This window comes from Diadema antillarum, unplaced genomic scaffold, assembly GCF_040938485.1.
Source record: "Diadema antillarum isolate AM-2024a unplaced genomic scaffold, OU_Dant_1.0 seq00000715_RagTag, whole genome shotgun sequence".
NCBI classification, from domain to species: domain Eukaryota; kingdom Metazoa; phylum Echinodermata; class Echinoidea; order Diadematoida; family Diadematidae; genus Diadema; species Diadema antillarum.
The window spans coordinates 781963-802934 of NW_027271619.1; the positions used below are offsets into that span (position 1 = coordinate 781963).

At 40.4% G+C, this 20972-nt stretch overlaps 1 protein-coding gene across 1 annotated transcript; it reads left to right on the plus strand.

Annotated features, from left to right (window-relative positions):
- Positions 1-205: 205 nt before the first annotated feature.
- LOC139737928 (glycoprotein hormone beta-5-like) lies at positions 206-18592 on the plus strand. Its single transcript, XM_071648596.1, has 3 exons — positions 206-633; positions 16934-17193; positions 18259-18592. The coding sequence occupies exons 1-3, from the start codon at positions 597-599 to the stop codon at positions 18451-18453; spliced, it is 492 nt and encodes a 163-aa protein (XP_071504697.1). The 5' UTR covers positions 206-596; the 3' UTR covers positions 18454-18592.
- The last annotated feature ends 2380 nt before the right edge of the window (positions 18593-20972 follow it).

Consider the following 20972-nt stretch of genomic DNA (forward strand, 5'->3'; position numbering starts at 1 on the left):
GCCGAGTTTGTTCATAACACGAGAATTTCCTATAACTGCGCCGATCTTCAAGACAACGGAAGTATATCACCCTTCGACGCAAGGACTGCCGTCGCTAGTATAAGCGTTACTGTGTGACGTCACTATATGTGTATACGGCAACACAGTACGCTATTAGGGGTCTCTTTTTCTCGGCGTGGGCAGTCGATGTGAGTACATGCATGGAATAACACGCGATGAATACATTATCATTAAAAACCGATCCGTGTCGCGAAATGACCACGAAAAATTGAAAGATCTTCTTTCTCAAGCTCACAGTCATGAATTAAATATCCAGCGTGGCGTGCATCAGGGATAGAGAACTCAACCCTTTCCCCCTTCGTTTCATCCCTTTTCCGTTTCAGCTCTCCAGCAAGAAGTTATTGGACAAGCCTCCGCTGTGGGGGAAAAGCTGAGAGGGCAACACATTGCTGAAGAAAAAAGGCGGCGGTTTGACATTAAAACAAGGCGAGAAAGCGGCCCTAACCAACGGGCTGTCGTGGCCTGTCTTGGTCGACTTAAATCTGAGGCAATAAAGCCGGGCACCAGGGAGAAAGGAGGCGAAATATAGCTGGTTTATGCTTTCGGTTGGATACGCAATAACAACTCATACATGTAAGTATATTGCTATTACTCTCAATATCATGAAGTGCTTACACTTGTACGCATATAGCAGCTAACATGACATCGGCTCTTACGGTTGTCCGCTCTTCGTTTACAATTAATCCCAACGTTAAACGTAATGTACATGGCCTTTCTTTACAATGCAATTCAAAGAATAGATTTTTTTTTTCTTTCGAGATCCCAAAGGGATTCACGTTTCATGTTGTACATGGCTTTCAGAACACGGTAACTTAAAGTGTTTATCTGTCGTACAGTTATGCAGTTGTGTACTTTTATGCATTTTTTGGGAATGAAATGTAAAATGTCTGCCATAAAGGTATTGATAATTTTGTTCAAATAATACATAATTACATGACTTTTTTTTGTTTTGATATTTATGCACAATAACCTTGCGAAAGGAGGAACCCTACCCCAGGGGTAATGTATGGTCTAAAGGATTGACCCCTTATTCAAAATGGGCCATCCTTGGGGAGAAAAGAGAGGCTGCAGTGTTAAAACATTATTGCCCAAGTATGGATATTAGATAAATAGATAGAGGGTGCAATTTGATAGTCCAAAACTGGTCTCATGAGCATGATGGGAGAATGTGAATGAAGAATGTGCGGTCATTATACATTAATGTGAGCCCAATATCGTACAGCGGGAAGCTCAGTGTGCTTAACGTAATTATAATCTTATAACAATACTCAATATCATAAAGTACAGATTACAATGAAGTCTTTGAAAAACAAATAGATAAGAGACGTCAAAACAAACTTCCTCCACCAATCCTTAATATCCGTCTTCTGCATTGCATCCTTGAAGTGCTAATTATCAGAGGCATGCTGTTATTTGTTTTCTTATAAATCGAATAAAACCTAATATTGCCTTGGCTAGTTCGCCTGAGGCGGATGCACGCGGAATCTCAGTGCTGTATATTTAGCTCGGACGCTCAGCAAAACTCTGCCAGCTATTATAATCAAAAACAACAGATTAGACATCGTCTAATCAGCGTCTTGTATACGTGCCAAGCAACACGCTCGTGTTGGTGATGGTGTCATACAACGGCTGTTTTGAAGTCTGTATAGCACATAATATGATGTAGGCAGCCGTTTCTTTTAACGCACGTTAAATTAAGCTATAAATTATTCCGCAACGGAGTGAGGCAGGAGCAAAAACTCTGCCTTGTCGTTCGTATCACCTTTGATTACTATCGCAAAAGCGTCTCGGGGCGGTAAAGCAGCTACAAAGGTGAGTAAAGCTTGTTAGCAGCAATGATGGTCTATTTGGATGTGTGGAATGAGCGAGCATTTATGGTACCAATTAAATTTAAAATAGGGCCAGCTATCCGCCCAAGTCATCGAGATGTGTTAAACCCAGGCACAGTAGCGCCAAATATTTTGATGGAAGCTAGTAAGCGAGGCTTAAGTGCACGGCCGTAGGTCATGGGTACTTAAGAGGGCACTTACAAGGCAAAGTCATTAAATGGTTTCACAAAACGATTTATTCTGAGTAGGCTAACATTCTGCACTATGGTATTTAGTACCAAGTGTCTTCAATTGCATGATACTTAAGGGAAATGCCTAAAAACTTGTTGTCTTTTTTAAAGAAAGACCTCAATTTTACAAAATTGCTACTCAGGTACACTGCTGTTGAAGAAAAATCGTGAACTCAAATGATAATTATGCTTCCAATACAAAAATATTCATTCAATTCTTCAATGATGTTTATATTTTTTTTAATACACAATGAAACTAAATAAAGTTGGATTTTGCGAGCTTTTCTGTAATTTTTTTGTCGTGGATTTCATATAATTGCAATTGAAAATTGAGGATATAATTTTGATTGTCAATGCCCTGCCGTCAGAATGTATAAAGCTGACACTACAGCTGGATGATAGTAACTTCATTCGTCACGTTAGTGGAAAGAAGTCTGTGCTACTGAATGTGTACGTGTGTGTTGTGATTTTGTGCAAAGATTGATTGATTGATTGTGTGTGTGTGTATGTGTGTGTGTGCGTGTGTTTGTGCGTGAGTGTGTGTGTGTGCGTGTCTTCATGTGCAATGCGCAGATCGATATCAGCTTCCGTTCTTTTTCACATTATTAATTTCACTTTATTATCATCCCAGCGGCAGTTGTAATGCACCATGGGGCGATAAACCTAATAATCTGTCCAGGGATCTGTCTGTCTTTGTTTTACTTTGTTTTAGTTCTTTTTCTCTCTGTCTTTCGAGAAAGTACTGAGCAAGCGTCCTACAAGTGTAAAACAAGTGTCGCTACAAAAGGGATAGGGAAATTCTCAAAACTAGCCGTCGCAGATTTTCACACTGTGATGGGCCAACACAGGGCGGTCAAACTTAGGGTAGAGGTGTGAATGTACTTTACTGGTTGTTGAAACAAGCATCGAAAGAGTGCGATTCGGATTCTCATAAGGTGTATATTGGCTGGTTTACATGCATGTCAAATTAGGTCGGAGGAAAAAAAAAAGTTACTTTTCTTTTATCGTCATCAGCATACCCCAGTACAAACAGCCGACGTTAATGCGGATGTACTTATATATATGCAATCAAATTGAGTATAACGGACCTAATTCAAAACGATTCTCATTAAAGGCCCTGCTTGCCATTGGGAGCAGTGATTTGAAAAACAAAACAAAACCTGAAACAAAACATCCTACCACATAAAAATTTGGCAATAAAGCCTGAAATATAAGGAGATATCACTATTTTTCTCAATAAACCATAACTGTAGACGGTTTATTCTTGAAACAGTTCTAGTGAAACTATTGTTCACATTTTTATATTCAACAATACTTAACACAGACCATACTGAGCAACAATTTTTCATCGGTTATTTCTATCCTAACTCACATTTTAGAACTATTTTGAAGCCCTAAAGCTGGGTTTTTGTTCCATCTGCAAATGGTAAACAGTGCCTTTAACCTCTTTCATTCAGTAGATCAAACTGTTTGACCGATTTCCCTCTTATTGTACATATAGGTCAATGAACAAGCCTAGTAATGATACATGATAATTATTATGACAAGTTTATCCAATAACAAGCTTAGTAATGATATATTTTGTAGAATGCAAGAGATTCAAGGTTATTTGGCGAGCCATAATTTATATGCATACATAAACCATACGAGGAGAATATGAACAAACAGAAGTTCCTCTATAACAATTAGCACTTCTGCTGCTAGTGCTTCAGTCACAGTCGTCGAACGATGTGGTCAAAGCCAAGTCGTGTTCGACAACGCGAAGCCTCACCTTAAAGGGATGGTATAGGTTTGGTTGAGATGGGGTTTCTTATAAAATGATTATGAAAGAGCACACAGTTCTTCGAGAAATTCAAAGTTTCTTTGATGAAAATTGGTTTTGAAATGGCTGAGATATTTTCCAGAAACAAAGAGGTCCTAATAAGAGATCATTTGGACCACTTTGATTGACTTTGTTTTCGGATTTTTCAGCCATTTCAAAACCAACTTTTATCAAATAAACTTTGAATACCTGTTAGAATTGTATGCTCTTTAATATTTCAAAAGTGGTTTCTAATCATCTTGCAAAACGTTAAAATCTGAATCCTCATCTCAATTAAAACTACACCATCTCTTTAAAAGCGAGCAGGCAGATACCACTTTTTTATTTGAATTAATTTTGTCGTAATAAGTCTTACTTTTTTCCTCCCCATCTTCTATGACCCTGAAAGAATTTGACTGGCAGATGATTACAAGTGCGTAGTTGCCTTCCTCCCTTTTCTTTCTTCCATCATTCTTTGGGAGCGGTTGTTTAGTTCTGATGTCTTCGTTGTATAGCTCACGTGGTCATTTTTCCCTCGCACGTTTCTGATCTTTGATTCGCTAATTGCAGGCCTCTCACTTCAGAATACAATTTTGATATTTCTTCTTAGGATATTTTGTTCTGCCAAACTGATAGTTTGGTACGTTAATGCTTCTGTGAATTGAGAGATGAATGAACAAAGGGCAAACAAATTTACCAAAAAAAAAAAAAAGCCTCAACTCATTCCACTGTCACTGCCCTAGCACAAGCACGTATACCAAAGCATTTAAAAGGAAAATGACAAAAATCTCAGGCACACGAATGCGAAACTTTACATCGAAGCCAAGTACACCCCCTTTGTTTGATTTTTCATCTTTGAGAAGATAATGTTTTGTGTTGCCACACATTGAAAAAATGAGCTTATAGCATCAAGTAGCAAGTATACTGCAGATCGTCTGAAACGGCCAACAGATTTTGCTATTATTGTTATCGACGGTACAATGCAAAGAAGTGACAAACGTTTTTAACCTTGTCATTACTTTTCAGTGATAATTCAACTTAAACTTAAATGAATTTTGAACCTCTGCAAAAACATAAATGACAGGTATCAACAAGTTAAACGAAGAGTGGGCGAGAACAATAATCATTTGCTTGAAAGTTGCGAATCATCCGTATTAAGCCGCTTAATCTCATGCAATGAACTTCCTCCTTGACAGCTGCGCCTGATCATCGGAGTTCCTTATTCTTCTCGCTTTTTTTTCTCTTTATTTTCTCTCTCCTTCTTGCCCTCTTCCTTTCCTATGGACTGTCTGTCTGTATATGTCTCTCTCTCTCTCTTACACATACACACAATCCTATCTTTCTTTTTTCTTGTCTTTCTCACAGTTACACAATACATACATACATACATACATACATACAGACATACATGCATACACACATACATAGGCCTATATACACACTCACAGCCCCCCCCCACACACACACACACATACGTACATACATACATTCATACCAGGGAGGTAGGGAGAACTCCATCTCCCTGTTCATACAACACACACATACACACACACACACACACACACACACACACACATACTCTTCTCTTCTCTCTTCTCCTCCCTCTCTCCGCCTCCTTCCCTTTCTCTTCCACCCCACTCCATCTCTCGGAATCTCTCTTCCTTTCCTCTCTTTCTCATTTCTCTTTTTCCTCCTATCTGTCTCTCTTTCCCACCCTCAGTCCCTCGGTCTCTCTGACTGTCTTTGTGGGTGAACCTGCGAGTACGTCTTTTTTTCATTCCCCATCTCTTTCTATTCCAGTTCCGCTGTCTTTCTGTCCGATATGTTCGTTCTCATTCTTCCTAAACTATTCCATGCAGAGAGCAACGCTCGCATATGCGTCGCCGCATGCGACAGGAGAGCCAAAAAACAAGCACAAATCTGATCAATTTTTGCCAGTGAAGACGTTATAGAAGGGAATCACTTTCAATGAAGCCTAACCGCTTGAAAGAAATCTCCCTCTAGATCCCCTCTAAATCCCGCAATGAGATGTCAGTAAATACGTTCAGACGGAATGAATTGCGGAACAATCTCTATAATGTATATGGATATTGTATTCAAATCAGCGATAAAGTGATCCCGAAGTAGGAAGTCTAGCTTGCCTGCAACGTCTAACATTCCCCCCCCCCCCCCCCCCCCCCCCAAAGTAGTATACTTGCAGTTGCGGCACAGATACGCCCTAATGCATTATACACCAAGAAATTCACACATAGACGCGCGCGAACACGAAAATAGTCGCAAACGGGTACAATTTCCCTATACCACCCATCTTAAGGAGCTATCTTCTCACCAGCAGGCGAATATAATATATCCTTGAGGTTTGGGAAGCGAACTAATTATCGCAAATGAGAGGTAGTTCCAAGGACGTTTTTACTAAGTGCTATTGCTCCGGAGCTCACTGCGATGCAAATGTGTGTGAACCTATCATTATATGCCATCTTACCAACCCCATCTCTTTTCTCACCCCTTCTCTTTCACCTCTCCCCTCTCTCTCTTTGAAAAGAATGCATGCCTTTACAGAAAATACACATTTGACTCAATTCATCGGTAGAATTTAGGGCAGACCTTGTGGGGGTGATATTTTCTAGGTGTCCCTTGTTTTACATAATGAACGTCATGAAGGTTTGTAGGAAAAAAAGAGACCATCTCCCCACTGCTTATTTTTCTACGTCTGTTTTGTTTTGTTTAGTTTCGTTGTTGTCGCCGTTATGTTTTAGCTTTTTCTTTGTTGAATTTCAGATCAATTTCGGCGAAATTTAGGCGTGTCATTTTAGTCGTTGATGAGAAAGTGAATAAAAGTTTGTCATCCTGCAACAACAACAGCAACAACAACAAATTGATTACTTCGAGTTCTTTTCCCCCTAAGTTTCTGAACTACAATGCGAAGTATCTGTTGCTCCATATGAAGACTGAAGAACGCGCTGATTCATCTAACTTATTATCGCATTTTGAGGATTGCCGTGGCATAGCATCTCGATAATATTCCTTGCATTCGCAGGGAAGTGGCAGTAGATTGAATACAAAGATTGTTGAGAGCATGGATAACTTTCCGCGTACTCTTTACCTTCGATACTAAGTTTTCTCTTCGACTTATAGTGTGCGTGTTCATCTAGAAATAGTATATATTTTACTTTTATGAATAATCATATGAAGACATGATTACATATTTCTATTTTGTATGTCTGTGTGTGTGCATACAATCATAGACATGCATTTGCGATAAACACAAAATTGAATAATGATGACCTTTCTCTCTCGTACTTTTGTCCCTGTTTTTCATTCTTTTTTTCCTCTGATATTTAAGTCTTGCCCTATCTCCGTCTTGATCTCTTCCTCTATCTCCTTTTTTCGCTTTACGCCAATCCTTTTTCCTTATCTTCTTCCTTTATCTCCTTTCCATTCCTTGTGACCACATTATCTGACTTCCTTGAATCGAGGACGATGCATGGCGGGAAGGGGAGTTGAAATCGAAGTAATCTCGACCTGCTTTAATGGGAAAGGAAAAAGGATGATGCAAATCCACTTCAAGGCGCAGACGTTGAAACTTCCTGTGAAGTAGTTTGTGTGCGTTTGTGTGTGTGTGTGTGTGTGTGTGTGTGTGTGTGTGTTTAACTTATGAAGCCAAACGAGTTTAGGACGTCTATTGGACTTTGCTAAAAACGAGTGAAAAAGGACGTCTGGAGTAGACCGTTACTCGCAGCAGCTGTCGCTGATGCAGGCATCAAAAGATGCAGTTTTCCTCCCAGTTCCTCTTCTTGTCCGCAGATGGCCAGGAGAGATGGCGAGGGGAGATGGACAAGATGAAAAGGGGTGTGTATGGAGAGCGAGCACATAATGACAGTTGTAAACTCTCCTGTATTAGCCCCTAATTTGCGCAATATCATGAGTCTCGAGAGAAGGAAATGTGTTCATTTCAGCATAGAGTGTATGACTCATCTTACGTGTAAGCCATAGTTATGTAGCAGTGCATGGCTTCGTAGAGGTTCTCCTGAAAGAACGCTATGGGGCAGGACGATTGGTGAAATTAAACACACACACATACACATACACATACACACACACACACACACCACACACACACACACACACACACACACACACACACACACACACACACACACACACACACACACACACACACACACATAATATAAGGAGAAATCCAAGTAATGTTTTTAACTCTAATTCGCTGTGTCAGGTGGTGGTTTTGTACGGAGGTTGATCGACTTTGTGCTGAAACCGCACAGAGAAAACTGGTGAAATCTTGTGGAAATTAGATTGATGCCTTACACTCCATGACAGAGCAGAGCTGCTGCGTCTACCAGACAACTTCTTATTGAAAAATCCCAGACGGAAAGGTACAGTAGTGTGACAAAATCAGGTTGTGATTGCCTTTAGTCAGTAGATTTTGTAAGAAATTTCCGGAACCAAGAAATATTCTTTATTCTTTAAAATACAGCTGTAATGTCATGTATTTGCAATGATGAATGTCCGAGATTCATATTCTGACAAACTCAATCAGGTCGGGAAGGTCATGATTTGAAAACCAAGACTACTGCTAAAGGTCTTCTCAAACTTAAATGTTTTACAATTTGACCATGGCAATGTTTAAACGGGTAATGGTTAATATTTCGACGGTTCTTTAATACGAAAATGGAATAAGGTTCGTTATTCTGAAACACACGAATTTCTGTACCTAGATATTCACTAATCCGAAAACGAAATAGCGTTTATTGATTCGAACATTTGTGGCGTTATTCCGAAGGTTCGTTAATCCAAATATCAAAATAGAGGTGCGTAGGGCCTAATAACGAACAGTTAGGTTTATATAATGATAATGAACCTTATTGCGATTTTCGAATCAATGAATCTTCGGAACAATGGACCTTCAGAACTGCGAATTGTAACCGTATAAACATGAGAGTAAAACGGAATCACTGTGCAAATGCTCAAATCTCTAACGTGTGCTATATACTTCACGTCTTGAGATGTTCTGTAGGACGAGAAGTTAAAAGGTCGCGGTGACGTCATTCAGTTATGCCCATACCCCTCAACCTGGGTTTGTCACAGTGGTTTGGCACTGTTTACCTTGACTGTATCTTTGCCGGCAGCACTTGATGCACGAGTGCTACTTCAGGGGACGGTTAGACGTTGGCGTTATTTGGCACTTAAAACATTACGACTCTGTATAGGAAACCATATTAGCATCGACTCCATCACGCACTGGTTTGTCGATTTGTCACCTTCCGAGTGAGCAGTAAAGCCTATGGCTTGTAGGTCTCTCAGCTGTCTTTGTCTTCACATAGGCGCGTGTGTATTGAGTTGATTATTAAGCTATATACGCGCACACACACAAACACACAAACACACACTTTTTTGAGAATATTTTTTATTCGAATTTCCTTCGATATCTCCATCGTTTTCGCAATGTAAGGAATTCAAACAATGAGTTCGTGCAGATCCATGCAAACAAAAAGACACACACACACATTCGCGCGCGCACACACAAACACATAAACATACAAACACACCCATACTTTTTCCAGTGGTCTTTATTCATTTCCATTCAAATAATACACTACAAATAAAACAATAACACATACATATTATATTATATACAAATCAAAGCATTACAAGCTCTAATTCCACACAAGATGCTTTCGATTCACTGACACAGTAACATCCTAAACAAAGAAGAACGAAACTCGCAATGATGGAAAGATCGTAAAGTGCATCTGCATTGCATGTTCAAGTTAAGCTACGGTCACAAAGGTTTGTACGAAGGATGCGTTCAACAGATCGTAGAGATTCGTAGATGGGGCATAGATTTTTACGGCCTTCTGACGAAGTTCGTACGAACGCCGTTTGATTCGCAAGAATATCTTGGAGATCTTCTTGAGAAACGAAGTGATTATCGGGTTTACAATGTCCTTAGAATTCGTACGTTTTTCCCAAGAATGCCTGAGTTCTCATTGCGTCATAATTACGGCCATCTTACGATTTTTGCAGTCGCAAGAGAGTCGTACGTTGAGCTCACAGCATTCTCAAGTAATTCGTAAGAAGATCTTACGATTTTTTTTCATAGTTTGTCCGGTTGCAAACAAACACTGCCGTGTACAGTCGACAATTGTGAAGCCTCGGTCACAACCCATCGCCCGTACGTGTTATGGGGAGGCCACGGCGGTCACTCTTTTTTTTTTTTCTGGAAACGTGGGGAAGGAGTGGCAAAAGCAGGAAGGGAGTACGGTTGCGGAAGGTGTAAGTACGTGCCATAAGCGGTCGCGTCCATCACACGTTGCGCTCGTGATAAGTTGAACGTGCTTACAACGTACGATTTCCATGCGACTGCACGTTGTCGTACCAAGGACGTACTTACACGTGCTGCTCACGTCTGTTGTAAGCGCGTGCAAGTCGGCTGTACAGAGCACGCGCGTCACCCCTACTGGGGGGGGGGGGGGGGGGGTGAATTTGTAGCCCGATCGCAGCTCGAACGCAGCGAAAGTTTTGCATGCACTAAAAGTGCTACGTCGTGTCTGCGTGCTCCCAAATCCGTACCGGGGCTGTACTTACTGCCTACGGATCCCCGAATTTTGCCCACGTTTTTGTGAGTAGACAGCACGCACTTGCAAGTACGGAGGGTTGTGACCGAGGCATGACCTTGCATCAGAAAACGAACAGAAAGTTGCATCCCTTGATTTTACGTGAGGACTCCAAAAAGGTGAAACAGGTCATCCAAGTCAATGTTGAATTTTTCATATTATCTGAAAGAGCTATTCTTCGTCTACATTATTCTTAAGTTTGGGGTTATAAAAAAAACTTTCTGTTAGTTTTGTGATGCAGGGTCACAATTATAATATGACTATTCATAGTCCCGTATATCTTTGACAGGAGATGCATCCTCGTCGAACACCATGAACAGAATGACGATTTGAACTTCGCCCGTTTGGCTTCATAGTCCCTAATAACCAATAATTGCACAATTCGTAGACGTACTCCTTACGAGCAGCTTACGAACGTCTTATGAAGGTTATGTGTCGTTCTTACGAACGCCGTAAGAGCCTTCTGTGAACAACTTAAGGTGTTCATCTCAAGAATTTAAGGCTTCTAGAATTGTCTCGCGACCTTACGAAATCTACAAGAATCTTCCGTGGTTTTTTCGTTGTTCTTATGACGTTCGTACAGCCACCTTACGAAAACGTGTGTTTCGTATGATGTGGGATAAAAAAAATCTTGGACAAGACCATCGACCAGGCTGCGAAGTTACGAACGGCCTAAGAAAGGTCTACGAACGCTGGTTTCGTACGGCCTTCTTCAGAAGATCTTTCGAAATGGCCTAAAAATCGTTCTTACGGCGTTCGTAGCAGTTCGTTAGGGCATTTGTGACCGAGCCTTTACGCCATCTAAAGCTACGGTCACAAAGGTTTGTACGAACGATGCGTTCGTACGAATGTCACTTTTCATACGAATTCTTTAGTTCGCCTTACGAAGAGAGGGTTTCGTACGAAGTTAAAAAAAATCTTGGACAAGACCATCGACCGAGCTACGAACTTGCGAACGGTCTACGAACGTTGGTTTCGTACGGCCTTCTTAAGGAGATCTTACGAAATTGTCTAAAAATCGTTCGTACGGCGTTCGTAACAGTTCTTAATGGTATTTGTGACCGAGCCATTACGATTTTTTGTTGTCGAAAGATACTCGTACCTCACGGCATTCTCAAGTCATTCGTAAGAAGATCTTACGAGTTTTTGTACAATTTGTCAGGTTGCAAAAAGAAAAAAAAAAGCGCTGCCGTGTATACTGCTAAAACCTTTGTGACTGTTGAAAGTTCGATCCCGTCAAAATGACATGAGTGCCAAGGAGGCTACAACTGCAGCTGTATCTACACGTAGAGTTGGAAGAGGAAGAAAATCTAGCGGTTGTAGCAGCTCCCCCTTTCTTTTTTTTCCCTTCGCTCTCTTCCCTTTAATAGGCTTTCCTTTTGGTCCCATATTTCTTCGACAGGAAATGCTTCTTCGTCGAACACCACGAACAGAATGACGATTTAAACATCGCGCGTTTGGCGTTATGCTCCCTAAAACTCAACAATTGCACAAATTGTGTCCGTTAGTAAAGCCCCGGTCACACAGCACTCCACGTCTAAATCACGTACAAAAAGTTATGAAAATCTGGTGGACGTGGTCGTAAGTGGGATTTTTTTGGTCAATTTTGGTTTGGCCGTATTTTGTACGGGGTATGGCCGTTGGCGGCTGTTCCACTGCTGAAGCACTGCCTAAGCACGGCTAACCACGTCCAGCCACGTGTGTGTAACTACGTGGAAAAATCCATTTGTCAGTGATAAGCCGCTGAACACACGCTATTTTCCGTGATACCAACGCGTAACACGCGTCAGATGACCGTGCTCTGCCCGTGACAGACCGCTAAACTTTCGCGTCTTACCGCGTCTTCCCAAGTTTTAATCACTGCCGGAACACGGATTATCACGTGTGTTTCACGTGTGTTGCACGTCTTTACCACGTGTGCCGCCCGTGGTTGTCCGCGGAATAAAATTTTGAGCAGTTCAAAACTTTTTACCGCGTCCCACGCCGTTCCGATTTTCCCCCGCGTCCTGCCACGTCTATAAATAGACCGTAGCTCGTCTTAGACTCGACATCAACACAAACAACATCGTCTGCTTCACAGGAGACCACTTTTTGACGTGTTTTGGCCGTGATTAAGCCGTAAAGAGCTGTGTGACCGGGCTTTAACGCTTTCCTACGAACGCCGTAATAGCCCTCTGTGAACAGCTTAAAGCGTTCTTACGCTCATCTTAACAATTTGAGGCTTCTAGAATTGTCTCGCGACCCTACGAAACCTACAAAAGTCTTACATGGTTCTTACGTTGTTCTTATGACGTTCGTACGGCCGCCTTTAATACGAAAGAGGGAATTTCGTACGATGTGGAAAAAATCTTGACAAGTCCATCGACCAGACAACTTACGAACGGTTCACGAAAGGTCTACGAACGCTGGTTTCGTACGGTCTTCTTAAGAAGAATGGTTTCTGAAAATCCTTCTTTACGGCATTCGTAGCAGTTCCTAAAGGCATTTGTGACCGAGCCTTTAGCTGTCCTATACAACAAAATCAAATAGAATTGCACATGCCTCATCACGTGTGGCATTGCAGAGTTATCGATTTTAAGAGTGGTCAAAACCACAGTGTGCAAATCAAATGAGATGATAATGTCATCACCTCACAACTTTCTCATCGGTTTGTACAAGAGGTGGCGTTTTAGGCCGATCACTTTGCACCTACAACCGATTTTCCTCCATAAAGGTCATGGTTATTACTTGTTGGCCTGTAAATGCTGAAGCTCAAGAATTATTAGACTTAAAGGACAAAATGTTGATTCTAATTTCATATGTAAAAAGACCACATTTATTGCAAAACCTGTGTGCATATCATTCCGAGAGGTGAAATTTGCATCATCATGTGCATGTTTGCATAGGAGGCTGTGACTAATGTCGCAGTTGACAGTTGCGTGTAAACATGATTGTTGAAATTTCTTTTTTCCTGTTCGATTTTGATGACATTTCTACCCGTATCTTTGTTTAAATTTACTCTTTTCATTAAGGCCTACTTGAAAATAGAGCGGGAAGGCTATGGGGAGATAGTTTACTTATATATATATATATATTTTTTTTTTTTTTGTATCAAGACAAGTGTATACATAGATAAAACTGATGATCGTTCAGCAGGGATTAACAAAATGGCTGGCCGCAAGATCTACAGTGAAGACGAATCTACCAGCACTTTTAGCCATTATACAGCTATGATTTCGTGTGGGCTTTCTTTAATTCAATTAAAGGACATATTCAACTGTTATTTCCACAAGTGTTTCAGCTCTGAAATGTCCTGGAAGCCTGAGAGGCCTTAAAACTGGAAGATTATTGTTAACTGTTCTTAACTTTTTCTTTTTTCCTGTTTAGATTTTTTTCCTCTTCTTTTTTGGTCTTGTGGCAGCCCCAGGTGGACGTGGCGTCCAAAATTTGAAACCTGTCGACTGAACTCTTTTATAATGTGCTCCTGGTGTGGTCTTGGTAGTATTTCTTGATTTTCCGCTCATTGAAAGACGGCAACACTTGTGTGCCGCCTTTCAAACAGTTCTAATAGAGCTCTTCTATATAGACAGCTGCATGTCTACGTCATGTATGATAAATTCTCTGTCTGCACTGGGGTTGTTGTTTGAAAGAAAAAGCTTTAAACTTGTAGCAGCTATCATTTCTCGTCTTTATTACTTGTTCTCTCAAATGTATCTTGAGTGAGCAGAACCACACAGACAAACAAACACAAACACACATAAACACGTACATTACACTATAACAAAGGAACATTAAAAGATACACATTGCTCGCAATACGGACACAATGAGACAAATCCGAAAGGTTTCATTCAGAATTAAAATCCAAAACAGTTGCAACAACAGGAAAAGAAGAGGACTGATGTACTGTGGATGCATTCAGGCGCAATAACGGTTGGAATTACACAAGGTCTTTCTAATAAGCATCTGATAAACTCTTCAATACATATGACCCGATTCGCATTGATTATGCACCACGGAAGGGAAGGCAAAAACGAAGCGCATAAATTTGGGGAATAAATGACGAAATTTTGGAAGCCATTCAAACACACCGACCTGCAATCCTTTCAAAGGAAGACAAAAAAAAAAATCCATGCGTGAGAAAATCTCCAAATTCTTCAAACACACGGCAGAGCGTTCCAGAAATAATCGATTTTTAATACCCGATTCAGAGGTACAGAAGCGTATGCACGCAGCCTTAATCGGATATAAGGCCGATAAGATGCAATCAGTAAATTAAGAGGAAACACGCACGTATGGTGTCTAGGTTTTCTTGACAAAAGCGCGATAAGCGTAATGATTGAAGGGGAAGAAAAACGGTGCAAGGAATAATCGCAGAGTCAGCGGGATGGGCTTTACCTGCTATCTTATGAGCTGTCACAGTTTAATTTTGGAAGGTACCGTGAAGAAGAAATGAGACGGATACAGAAATATAGCGAAATTGGTGCGGAATATCGTAATATTGGTCGTCACATTTTGTTGTCGTGCATTGAAAGGCTTGTTACTGAGTAATAACCACTGCTCATGTGATAACGTTAGTGCGTATACTGATGATCGAAACCTGGTGATGTAAGCCTGTCAGTATCTCTCGCGCTCAAGATGGCGTCCTATGCGATACGTGGAGTCGAAACTTCCCGAGCCACCCGCTCTCTTTCTGCTTTGACTATCGGTTTACCCCCGCAGGAATATTTTGTGAGAGGGACAATTTATATCTCTCGACATATTCCTCCTGCTTCCTGATTGACAGAGTCATTATTGTCCATCCCTTAAGAGGAATCCATCGAAAGCAAACCCTAGGTGTCTTGCTCCATGGCGTAGCAGTATTACCAGCAATTCTGCTTTTTCATTGTTATTACCTTTTTTTTTGGGAAACGGAGCTTACATTACAGATCTCTCAAAACAATTCCGTTTGTTTCTGTTTTTTCGCGTTTGTTTTGTGATAGAACAATCAAAATAGAATTGCGCGTCTCATAACAATGCAAGCAAGTCATCTAATATGATGACTCTGGGTGAATTCATGACATCCACTGTGCTGTAGGCCTATGCTGAGCAAAACTAATGTCATTCCCTCACAAAAGCTGGCATTTTCTATGTGATTCTGAGAAGGCTCTACATACAAGGACAGCGCTATTCATTATCACTCAAAGCCCCGTCAGACTGTACTCTGGTTTTCTTATATGTTGTATAAGATAATTCACACGTTCAATTTTGTTGTTGTTATGTTTTATGGTTTATTTGGAAAACGTAAAACATGGAACATGGAACAATAAAATTGATTAAACAAACCAACAACATCAGAGAGATTCCTTCACTGAAGAAAATTTACTTTAACGGCCGTGTTAGATCCATCAAAACTCATCAAAAATAAAGGTTCGCTGCCCAACATCAGAATGGCTTAACGTCTCGATCTCACGACATAATAGTAAATATTGGCCTACACACGCCAGCATAAGGTCATCCACCTGTTTTTTTCCTCCTGAACCATTTGCGTGGTAAATAAATCTATAAGTCATATTGTCACTTCTTATTCTCTATCTCGATCACTTCACGGCAATGGGTCTCGAATTTCGACCGCCCCCTCTCACCTACAACTCATTAAATACAACATATCAAAAGGTCAGAAGACTCTGATCATCCCCCAGTATCTCATCTATACATCAACACAAACACTGACAAAGGGTTACGACCAACAACAACAACCGACACACACACGCACGCACACACACAAATACTGTCCAGAGATCGAAGTAGCTCGCCCACAAGAAGTTAAAATGACATGCTGTGAGGCTGGGTTTTATAGCCTACAGGTAGTAGGATCTGTAACAGGTGTCAGGATCATTTCTTCAGAAGACTATCTCTTCATCATCTTGGGTAAGAGGCTGCATGCTTCCCCACTAATAAGTTATGATTATCATCACTGCAAGGATGGAGTTCTGTCTTACATCTTTACCGTCTCAGCGTGATCGAGTTATATAACTGTGGTCTCACCATGAACACTGTATACTTACACTTCAGTGTCCATCCATCGTATTATGTTTAAATGTGTCCGGAATCCGTTGATGTAACCGCCTGTCTCGCATTTATTAGGTAGGAATGTAACATAATCAACCAGTTGGTACAGCATCGAAGTGGAAAGGATAACAACCTATTCTCAAAGTATGAAGTCAAATATCGTGTCTTACCCCACCAAGGTTGCAAAATACTCTTTCACGTCTTCTGGAAGAACGTCTCCTCTCACATTCGACGGGAACATACCCCTCCCCTCTACCCCCCCCCCCCGAAAAAAAAAGAGCCGTCCCTATAACATGATATAATAAATGGCTTAAAATCTCTCCTTTCTCAATCTTCGCCACTCTAGCTCTAGCCATGAAGTCAGAGGGGAGAGAGAAAGCTGCATCGGTGTCAACGAACACATACCAACTGCATCCGGTACTGACCTGGACAGTTCTCACGGCGCTTGTCCTTTACTGCGTGCTATGTCCGACGGCTGTTGGCGCCGCAAACGCAAGGCTTGGCTGCCACGTGAGGCAATACTTGCAGTACACCGCCGAGAAGAGCGGATGCCGACCACAGAACATCGTTGTTGACGCGTGTTTCGGCAGATGCGACACGTACGAGGTAAGGGAGAGGGAAAGGAGTTGTGTGTGCATCTGGAAGCAGGCAGTGTTCAAGAAAAGCTCAAGCGCACATTTTATTTTTATTCAGTTATGTAGGTTTCTGCAAGTTGTCAGGATATGATATTATCATCTGTAAATATTGCAATATAGAAAGTTACAATCATTTTACAAGAGTGCAGTATGAAACATGTCAAAAGTCAGTTTCAGACAGAAGCGGTCGACACTGAATTTTATTGATAAAGGGCTGATTGATTTTAAATTGTCAGTGAACTGTAGTCAGCATATGAACTGGTGTAAATATGTGTTGGTTATCGTGTATTACCGCTAATTCTAAAATTTGACAAGTACGTTTTGGTATCATTCACCGACGTTTTGCATAATGTTCGTCGATAGGGCGCATCTAGTCACAGTCATAGCAATCGCTAGAAGGTCCGCCATCGTCAATGTCATTGCTCGTTTTGAAACACAACAACTAAATGCTCTTGAAAAGCAAAGTTTGTACACTGCAAAGTCTTAACTTTTCACTCTTGATATGAGAATCAACCGAATTTGAAAACTGATACAAACTCATGAGGTGGATGCTTGTCTTAAAGGACCTGTTGACTTCTCTTTTGTCTACTAAGAGCCAAGGTGTTCGATTTGATGTTGCATTTGTAACATTTATGTATTTTCCGTACGTTTTTATGTTGGTCTTTGTTGGACTTTAATCTTCCGGTGCTCAAAACAGGTACGCAGGGGCCGCGGAACCGAGGGGACGGGTAAAGGGTAGTAGGGTTAGTGCGCTTCCCCCCCCCCCCCATATTTTTGTGCTCCCCTCGAAGGAAAAGTAATAAAAAAAATAATGATAAGAAAATCACAAACGACTTTTCAGAGTTCAGGGGAAGGATGGGGTGGGAGTACCTTGTACATTGACCCCTGACCCCCCCCCCCTAAAAAAAAAAGAAACACACACACACACACACAAGAAATGTTCCGCGGCCCTGGAACTTGATGCTGCCATTCTAGCGTTCAAGACCTTATCTTTTTTTCTCTCTCGTTTCTTTTGTTTTTATGCTCTGTTTCTTAGATTCCCGAGTTAGAATTCCCTTTCAAGTCTTCACACCATCAGATGTGCTCATACCAAGAGGTTGAGACGGTCGCCATCGAACTGAACGATTGTGATCCGGGAGTGAACAGGACGTTCTTGTACAAAAACGCCAAGAGCTGCAAGTGCCGAAACTGCTGGCCATACAACACATTCTGTTTCGGCCTTTCCCTATAAACAACTTTCCTACCAGTTTTCACGCCTAATTTTGTTTTAGTTCAAAAAATGTTCAGGCATAGGTATTTACCACGTAGGTAAGTTTGGATTTAAATTCAAAGTTGTATGATATATTTAGTCGTAAAAAATTACCGTACAAGCAGAAGAATCTTTGATTTATTCTTTTCGATAAAATGACGTCGTTTAGATACCTAGAAAAGTCTTTGAATATAGGACGATGTTGTGAAGAGAGAATATTTTTGACAGCAGAACCCTTCTCCATTTTTGTTGTTGCAAATAGCTGAAGAAAAAAAAAAGATAAAAATCCCACAAGGCAATTCCTCTTGCGCAAGAGTATTAATGACTGGAGTGAGGAAGTCAGTAACTTTAACCTACTTTTCGATTATATAATGGGGATTTTCGAGAAGATTGAATATCAAATATAGCTCACGGACCTAATCATGACATCTGCGTGACATACGATCACTTTACGTCTATTCTCTTTTTTTCTCTAGTTACCGATACCAAGATGACTGGTTAACGTTTGGAACGGCGTAGTCCAATGTTATTCTGACATCTGTCAATGTAATAGGATATGACAACCTTAAAATGCTAATAATCGATGCAAAGTTTCTCGCAGAGAAAGGGAATAGTTCAACTTGCATCACCACGTCCTATGTAACACGATCAATGTGATGAAATATCTAGATGAATATTCAGCCGCGTGCTGAGGCATACACAGCCAAGCGTTATGACGACATTCCTACGGGAAGGTGCAAACATGCGAGAAATTTACCCTTGTCTTTAGAAGAGAAAGAAAGAGAAAGAAATATATATATATATATATATATATATATATATATATATATATATACTCTGCACGTACCTTGGGAGCACGGGGACGGCTCTCTTAAACTCATTATTTCTTAACTTGACATCTGTTTTCCTTTTGATGACATCCTGTCTTAAATTGTAAAAAAGGCATTACAATTCTATTCATTATCATTGTCTGTGAGAGCAACGTGACTTATTGGTTACAGCTCTAGATTAATAAAGAGGGTTTCTGGTTAGAATCTGTATTGTTATTGTATTATTATTATCATTATTATTATTATTATCATTATTATTATTATTGTTATTATTGTTACTATCATTACTATTATTATTATTATTGTTATTATTATTGTTATTATCATTATTATCATTATTACTATTACTATCATCATCGTCATCATCATATTATTATTATCATTATTATTTTCATTATCATTTGCACTTGCCTAGTTTTGAAGACGGTGATCTAATCATGTAGACACGAATTTAAGGGTCATCTGACTCAATGTCCATCAGTTCCTGATTAACAAGGACGTTGTGGGTCCCCCGTCATTTCCTTTGATGGATCCCTATGCACACCATTAACGATAGGATCTGGCGTCGGTGTTTTTAGAATACTCTATTTGTAATCTGACAATATCGTGTGCACCTGCTGAATTTCTGCTTTAGTTTCAGTGGCATGGTTGTCACAGTTGTATCAACTGAATCAAGCGTTGTAACATTGTACTTCAAGTTCTATCTCCTGTGTATTAATTGCAACTGCATGTTGGAATATGCTTCATCCATTAATTAACCGACACCGACTGAATGAAATGCAACAGTGCTAAAATTACACATTTTTACATACCTTGTAGAATGCACCGTGTTACCGCTGATGATTAAATGACATTGTGCATTACTTAACAGCATTCTCTCTGTCTCGCTCACCTTTTACTGTCAAATGAGATCCATTGTGCAGAAGACGTTTTTCGTGGTTTCGTGACGACTCTTCGTTTTCTTATTTTTTTCCTTTGAAAAAAAAAAACCGACTACACAACGTTTCGTCGCGTGGTGGCGTATTCAAGCAATAGGTCCTGCTGTGACATTGGCTATCCAGTACTTGTGATAAGGCTACAGTATTGGGTTGCTCCCAGTACAAAGGAATTTGCTAATTTAATGCTGTATTTATAACCTTCGATGTCCGCTTCATTTATAGACATCGTATCATATTTTATTTTTACTTAGTGATACATTGTATAATAAATGGTTCTTTATGGATGAATTCTTTTCATTTGTGTATGAGTGGGTGTGTGTGTCTGTCTGTGGTTAGTGTCTGTCTGTGTGGGGGCGGGGATGGGGGCACGCTTGATCTTAATCCCCACTGTTGACAAACTAGGTGAATTTTAGCCATCAGCTTATTTCCATGATGCACACAAAGCTGATGTATAACTGCGTAAATTGTGTAATAGTGTTTATTGTCGTATGTAGGTGGAGCATACCTGTTTACCAGTACTTTGCATTAACCCATCGAGTACCACAAAACCCACGTTTCTGTGATTTTGGGCTGTGTTTATTATAATCTTGACTATTTATTGTTAATGTCTCATCGTGTAGAGTCGTTTTGTTTAAAAGGTCTTATTTTATTCGTTCGTATGGAATGTTTGCTTCAGTTGCAGAGACTTTCAAAAGTATTAAATTCAAAACTGATCCCTCAACGACAACGCACT

What these genes read in the sequence shown, in the direction of transcription:
- LOC139737928 (XM_071648596.1), top strand. Translation starts at nt 597, where the DNA reads ATGCTTTCGGTTGGATACGCAATAACAACTCATACAT. An exon ending in CGCAATAACAACTCATACAT is followed by an intron (nt 634 to 16,933) that starts GTAAGTATATTG and finishes TCGCCACTCTAG; the next exon opens with CTCTAGCCATGAAGTCAGAG. An exon ending in GCAGATGCGACACGTACGAG is followed by an intron (nt 17,194 to 18,258) that starts GTAAGGGAGAGG and finishes TCTGTTTCTTAG; the next exon opens with ATTCCCGAGTTAGAATTCCC.